Source organism: Protopterus annectens, chromosome 11.part0 (genome assembly GCF_019279795.1).
Source record: "Protopterus annectens isolate FY-2018-M chromosome 11.part0, PAN1.0, whole genome shotgun sequence".
In the NCBI taxonomy this organism is placed as follows: domain Eukaryota; kingdom Metazoa; phylum Chordata; order Ceratodontiformes; family Protopteridae; genus Protopterus; species Protopterus annectens.
In genome coordinates, this window is record NC_056745.1 from 564,132,910 (window position 1) to 564,140,581 (window position 7,672).

The 7,672-nt window shown below is 38.7% G+C and overlaps 1 protein-coding gene across 2 annotated transcripts in view; it reads right to left on the reverse strand.

The window, feature by feature from the left end:
* The window catches only part of LOC122815513 (solute carrier organic anion transporter family member 1C1-like), a 4,185,790-nt gene that overhangs the window by 1,637,806 nt on the left and 2,540,312 nt on the right, over positions 1–7,672 (reverse strand). Inside the window, exon 7 of one of the 2 annotated variants that reach the window (XM_044088065.1) lies at positions 410–652. The exons of the other annotated variant lie outside the window; for it this stretch is intronic. Within the exon in view, the coding sequence (XP_043944000.1) occupies positions 410–652 (243 nt within the window). The remainder of the gene's footprint in view (positions 1–409; positions 653–7,672) is intronic. 2 annotated transcript variants of the gene reach the window in all.

Genomic DNA, 7,672 nt, shown 5'->3' on the forward strand with positions numbered 1-7,672 from the left:
ATTTGGATTTAATATATTATTAATATATATTAGTAAAACCCTTTTCTCAGTGAATACCTACGACATGAAGTACCACTAACTCAGGCAGATGGTATCTAAATTTAACATCCAATCTAAAGGATAGCACCACAGGAGTATGGCTACCTATTTTGCTAGGTTACTGTGCCCAAACTGAAATATGAATATATTTTCCATAGGGGCAATATTGACTACAGCCTTCTGAACTTCCAAAAAAGATGTATGTGCTACATGTTGAGCCAATGATACCATCAAACGCACTGCCATATCAACAATAGACAATTCTTATTTATGTTGCACTATTTCATGATCATTAAAATATGTGCGTAAAATATTCTCATAGCTTAATTTCACATTTGTATATCTATATGTTCCACTCAATTAAACTCACCTTTTGCAATTTCAGAAAGTGTTGGCCCATGTTTATACTCTGTAATTTTCTCACCAGTTTGAACTTCCTTGGTTAAAACAATTAATTCAGATAATCTATGTTTCTTATTTGCCGCTTTCATTTGAGATCTTGGCATGAACCAAAATGGGAATGTAGCCAGCAGGCTAGTAGTTCCAGCTATTAAGAAGCCAAGCCACCATGCTCCTACCCAACGAGAATCCTTTGGATTGATTGTTACAGTACCTGTAATCAAATTAAAATGAATTAAAGGCATATAAAAGTTACGAAGAAAATAATTTTTTCTTAACAGTGAATCTAAATATTTTTTGGGATAATTCATTTTACTTGTGAGCCAGAGACATGACCAGATTATTTTATTAGTTATGGCAATGTATATATCTGCTCTCACTTGACTGTTCCTTGATGTGGAACTGCTTCTACATAGAGCCACGTGTTTGTCCTGTCTGTTGGTGCAGAACACTTTAGTTACACACTGAGGTTTCTATGCTGCCCTCTGCAACAAAGTTTACCTCATTAGCTTTACAGTAAGGCTCCTGTCTGCAGATAAGGATTATTTTATCTTAACAATGATGCATCTGTACTACTAAGTTTACCCATGTACAATCACAGGTCACCAATGGGTGGGGAGTCCAGTATCTCCAATCCAGCCTGGCTGTATGCAGGGATATTTCAACACAGACTTGTTAAGAACCCAAGTACTTAGCGCAATCCCTTCAATTAAATAATTGTATTTCTAAAAGCAAAATAAATCCAGTTCCAAATCTTTCTCCTCCTTCAAAAATGAGAGTGACTCCAAGTCGTTCCTTTATAGGTTTTATTGGGATAAGTGCTTTCATTCTTGTGGTCTTCTACTATGCCTCACTTTTTCTGCATCTTAAAAGCTGATGCTCTACAGAGATGGCTACAGGAATCTTCTATGTCTTTGAGCAGTGCTTGTCAAATAACTGGAGCAGTGGAGCAGCAGAGATCACTAGAAAACAGCAGAAACAGATATACTGGAGCTAGAACAGTGTTTTGTGCAATCAGGAACTATATCTTGCCAACAGCAGATCAGAGAAGACATTGCCTGCTTTTCTGGAGCCCCTGCACTTGCACTTGCATTGCCTGGAAGCAAAAGAAATATTCAACTAACCTACCTCTGCCTGTAACCCATCCAGCATCTCCTCATCCCTGGTTAAACCTGACTGCAAATCAGTCATCTTCTTTGTCATGACTAGTGAGAGGGCTACCTCATACTGACTTTCACCAGCAGCTAAATAGCTGCAAGGAAGAGTTTGTACCTGTCTACACTAAATATGTTAAATTCAGGAATAAACCTCTCTGGTTGAACTCCTCTAATAATGAAGTGTAATGAAAGAAGGAAAAATAACGAAAAGTGATAAGAACTCCCCATCCCCTACCTGAGATCACACACTGAAACATAACAACAAGGAATTTAAGGGCAGTACTACAGAATATAAAGCACAGTATGATCTCCCCATCCCCTACCTGAGATCACACACTGAAACATAACAACAAGGAATTTAAGGGCAGTACTACAGAATATAAAGCACAGTATGATCTCCCCATCCCCTACCTGAGATCACACACTGAAACATAACAACAAGGAATTTAAGGGCAGTACTACAGAATATAAAGCACAGTATGATCTCCCCATCCCTACCTGAGATCACACACTGAAACATAACAACAAGGAATTTAAGGGCAGTACTACAGAATATAAAGCACAGTATGATCTCCCCATCCCTACCTGAGATCACACACTGAAACATAACAACAAGGAATTTAAGGGCAGTACTACAGAATATAAAGCACAGTATGATCTCCCCATCCCCTACCTGAGATCACACACTGAAACATAACAACAAGGAATTTAAGGGCAGTACTACAGAATATAAAGCACAGTATGATCTCCCCATCCCTACCTGAGATCACACACTGAAACATAACAACAAGGAATTTAAGGGCAGTACTACAGAATATAAAGCACAGTATGATCTCCCATCCCTACCTGAGATCACACACTGAAACATAACAACAAGGAATTTAAGGGCAGTACTACAGAATATAAAGCACAGTATGATCTCCCCATCCCCTACCTGAGATCACACACTGAAACATAACAACAAGGAATTTAAGGGCAGTACTAAAGAATATAAAGCACAGTATGAACTTAAGGTCATTACAGAGACAAGGAAACTGCAAATCTTTCAATTATGTACAGAAATTAATGAATAATGTCCAACAATGCAATTTTCTCCTCAATAATATCACACATTCCAAAGATCTAGCCAATATATTAGTAGACGTGCTAACTTTACCCCACCCCACCTACCTTCCCATATTGTTGTTCCCACTAGCCATTAAAATTTAGTTTCCACTGAAATCACCCTGGAACAAATCTTAAAACAAAGTAAAAATGTAATAAAAATGGCTTTTGTTGAGTACCTTGCTGTTATGTCTGTTTGTTATGTCTTAGAATCTCTGTCAAAGGAAACTGTTCCCCAGTTTTAACATTAACTCTGAAAATACACATTCTGCAAAGAAACACTTGTCTAAGTTCCTTTACAATATCTCCTGCTGTTTTTGATGTGATTCACTTAGTTTCTGAACTTGGTGTATCCATCTCCTGCCTCCAGCAATTACTGTCATGTCAAAGTAGCTGATGATTCCACTTCTGTCATGTTTTACACACTTTGAAGTCTTTGCTATCACTTTTTTCCTATATTCAGCTTTCAGATTTTGCTATCACTGCACATCAACCACATTCAGTGTTTGCATGGCATTGACTTCTGACCTACTTTTGTTAGCCTAAGCCTTCCCCAGCAGACTTCAGTTTTATATTACTTCAGCTCAACAGAACATTGTCTCTTCACCTGGCACTGTGAAATCATCTTTCCTTTCTGAACTCACCTACTGAACAGGTTAGTTTCTATTATGTATTGTCCAAGTTTACAGACTCCCACCTCCTAACTACTGCAATACTTTCACAAAGTCAGAGATCTAGTAAAATGGAATAATACATTCCCAACAGCAGATCTGATAAATGCACGTCAATGGTGCCCAGAATAATAAAAATAAGCTCTTTCATTTACAGACAGTGAAATTTTAAGTACATTCCCAATAATTCCTACTCCTAACAATGTAACTTGTGTTTTATGTTAAAAAAAAATGTAAACGCTCATCTTTGAGAATCAAGGCAACCAAGGGGACTATATGGGTTGGGAGGGTGGCTTAATGGCTAAGGTATTTGCCTTACAAACACAAGGTGCAGGGTTTGAGTCTCACAAGGGATAATTGGCTAGGCTTAAAATGGCTCGGAAGGGCAGTTAGCTTAGTACTAAACTATGAACTATGAACTATGTAAGATTATTTGACATGTGGTGATTTGGTCCATTCATTCTTTCCTTCCTTCCTTGGTGCACCTCCACTTCAACTTTGAAAAAGACTTAAAATTAAAAGGATGGTGCTCAAATGATTTATAAAATCCTATTTTCTTGAACTTCTTTTGAGGAAAAAAATATCCTCTTTTATAAAAGAAAAACACAAGATGCAACTATATTGTAAGAGTGCTACTTATATTCTTCCCTAAAATAAATCCAAATCATCGGAGAGTGCTTCACAGAGTTCAACCAATCCATATCCCTAAAATGATGCAAAAACTTCAAATACATATTCGATGAAGAGCAATTGGGCATTAAGAAATCTCGAGACCTGACTCTTGTTTACCTATTCACTTTCTGTGGACCAGGTCGCACCTTGTACTGTCACATTAGGAAGTTTGCCTACATGATTGATTACAACGGTAACTAAAGCTAAAATCACATCAAAACAGAGTTGGGGAATGCCACAGGCTGAATTCTTTTCCATCTGTTCAATACCTTGAAAAAACATGTCCCTGTTTTAGAAACTTTCTCTTAGATTCAGAACGCAAAACACTGCATATAAAAACGCGTCTTCCCGAATTGGGCATGCTGTTTAAATTAGTTTTAATTGTTTATATGCCAAGATGGACAATTTTAAAATAGTCCTTTAGCATCTTCTACTGCAACTTTGCAAATGCCCTTCTTTGATCTCGGCTGTGTATGGAGGGCTGGGATGAGTTTCTGTAATAACCACAACTTCTTGCTGCCCTTGTTCTTCGGCTGTCAGTTCAGCTTATATTGTGCAGACTTCAGAATTCACTGTTTTTGTCTGTATTTCATTTCAAGTGTCAAGCTTCAGTGCTCTTGTAAACTGGGTAGCACTACTTGTCAGCCTCATCACATTCCTGTCATCCTCAACAATGGCTGCCTCTCCATTAAAAGAGGTTTTGAAGGGAGATTCCCACTGGGGTTCTGCACCTAGCTTCAGCCTCCTGTTCCCAGACAGGATATTCCTGGCTCAGCTCATCCATGACAAGAGTGACTACCTCAGGACTCAGGTACGAATATAGTGCTCAGCCTTCCATCTACAAAATATTGTGCAATACCTTTGATGATGTAGTCCAAATGGGCAAAATGTGGAACAGTTACTAAGGACTTAATAACAACTTCACTTAGAAAATTCACATCATTGTTAAAATGTGTCACGTTATGCTTTAAATGTATTATTTTGATGTATTGATATGTCAGAATTATTTATAATTGATGTCAGTTTTAAAAAAAAACATTGTTAAGTAGTGACTGTGTGGCAGACTCTTACAATGTGAACAGTGTGGAACATGAACACATTAAGACTCAAAATGAGGTGTAGCACAAGACAAGGCAAAACCAAGCTTTGTTTATGCTGCTGTGAAACCTATAGTGTTTGTTATGAGTTCCCTGTAGCACATAGGTTCATAGGTTCATGGGTTGGTACTAGGCTATTGGTACTAGGGCTTATACAAGCCTAGCCATAACAATTCCCTGGCTATTTCTTCCCACACTATTTACTTCCTGGACCCCTGTCTAGCAGGGCGACTGATGTGATCCCCGGGGTGAATTTCCTTTCTCCCATCCAATCATCAAGGTTCCTTTTGAAGAGGGTCAAAGAGGCACTCTGCTTGACATGTATGGGCAGTCTATTCCAGTGTCTAGGGAGTCCCTGGGTCAGGAACCTATCCCTCCAGCATATTTTGTTTATTGTGATGACAAGGTTCAGATCCCTGGAGCGTGTGGCTCTGAGGGATTAGGATTTCTTTAAGTGTAGGATGTCCAACAGCTCTGGGTTTGACATGGCCTTGTATGTTAAGCAGAGATCGCCTCTGAGTAGACAATATGCACCAGAGTATAGTTGGAGTCTTTTAAGGTGGTCAGCATAGGGCATCTGCTTTAGGACTGTGATTCATTTAGTGAGGTATTTCTGCGGCATTTCCAGTTGTTGCAGGTGTCCGGAGAGGTATATACCAAATGGGGCGTTGTATTCTATAATGGGTCTAATGAGGGATGAGTACAGTGGGACAATGACCTCCTTTTTTTCTGGATGAAAAGCTCTTAGAGATGAGGTGTGCCACATAGAAGGATTTCCTGACTGTTGTGGCGATGTGGTTCTCGAAGGTGAGACCACTGTCCACCTGTGTCCCTAAGTCTCTTATCACACTTTCAGTGTTTAGTGTACTGCCACCTATGTGGTAATTCACAGGTACATGTTTTTTTTTTCCCAAAGGGGATAACTATACATTTCTTGGCATTGAGCTTGAGCCCATGGCTCTGGCACCAAGCATCTCTTTCTGTAAGACCCTTTTGTAGAGTATCCATATCATTTGGAGATTCAATAATGGCTCCCAGTTTGCAGTCATCTGCGAACTTTGTTAGATAGAGTCCCTTAGTAATGGTCTGTACTTCAGAGAAGTAGATGCCAAACAAGAGTGGTCCCAGAACTGAACCCTGAGGTACTCCCCTTGTCATTTGTCTGGAGATGGACAAGTGTCACAGCTTACCTCTCAACAATCTCTGTTTTTAATGACGTTCCTAACTGGGGCTTATAATTTAGCTCTGTCTCCTAAAATTGCATTTTTTTCAAAGTTGGATTACAGTCAGTAAATAAATCATTAGCAAATGCTGGTAACTGTTACACTCAAAGACTTCTTTCACTTCAGTAAATACCTTAATTGGCATCCACTTTTCCTATCAACTTTCAAAGTTAATAGTATATTATTTCATAAGTGCCCGTAATTCTGGACATTTTTCCTAACCTCCCCCCCGCCAATTCTAAATTAATACAATAGTGTGTATGTATAAAGTACTGTGCAAGCTTACATGTTCAGATGTGCACTAACAAAACAGCAGTCAAAGAAGCAAACACTGATGACTAACAGCGAATCAGACGATTTCCAATTTTAATTTACTTTACACATTCTACACAATTTTAAATACAAAATTTAAAATTTAAATTTAAAATCGCAGAACAAAAAAAGCACAATAGAAAACACCTTGTATGAAATGAAACATCATGCAAGGAGGACATATTAAGATTAACAGACAAATGCACACACTTAATGACCCACACAAGAGTTGGAAGGTGTGAACAAATGAGCCCCCAATATAATACGAACAACGTACTAGTCTTTTCAATGTTGTTTAAATCAACAGGGATGGGGACCGAATGATGGACAGAAGAATATGCCAGTCTTCTGCATACTGCGTGTTAATTTCCTTTTACCTGAATACTTTGACATCCTTATCCTTATCATACTTATTAACATGTAAACCCATGTTCAAGTGCAGTCTTTCCATGGGCAGCACAGTTCCAGGTGCTGTGATAATGACTAAAAGTAAATGTTGTTTGTTATGATGGGCAGCATATCCAGAATAGGCAAACACAAGCAGATGCAGACATCTCTACTACTCCAATCCTTAAATACACACAACCCTGATGCAAAATAAGTCCCTTGTAACTTTTTCTTAATTTGATAAAATGCCTCCCCTCCAAAAGTCCCGGTACCTCTTCGACAACAAAGCCGTGGTGTGGTCTGGGAAAAAAAAGTTTGATGTGCTGAATAAGCTACTGTTGTTTACATTAATAAAAAAAATCTTAAATAAAAGCTACTGTTGTCACCTCCCCCCATACACACACACACACACACACACACACACACACACACACACACACACACACACACACACACACACACACACACACACAAACACACACACAAAATACTTTATACACTTAAAGGAAACAAACCACTGATGTGTCTCTTGGCAGATCACTGAGAAGTAAGTCAACAGCTATGCCACTGCAAAAAAAACAAAATCGGGATTTGAAGGGGCCACTCAGGAA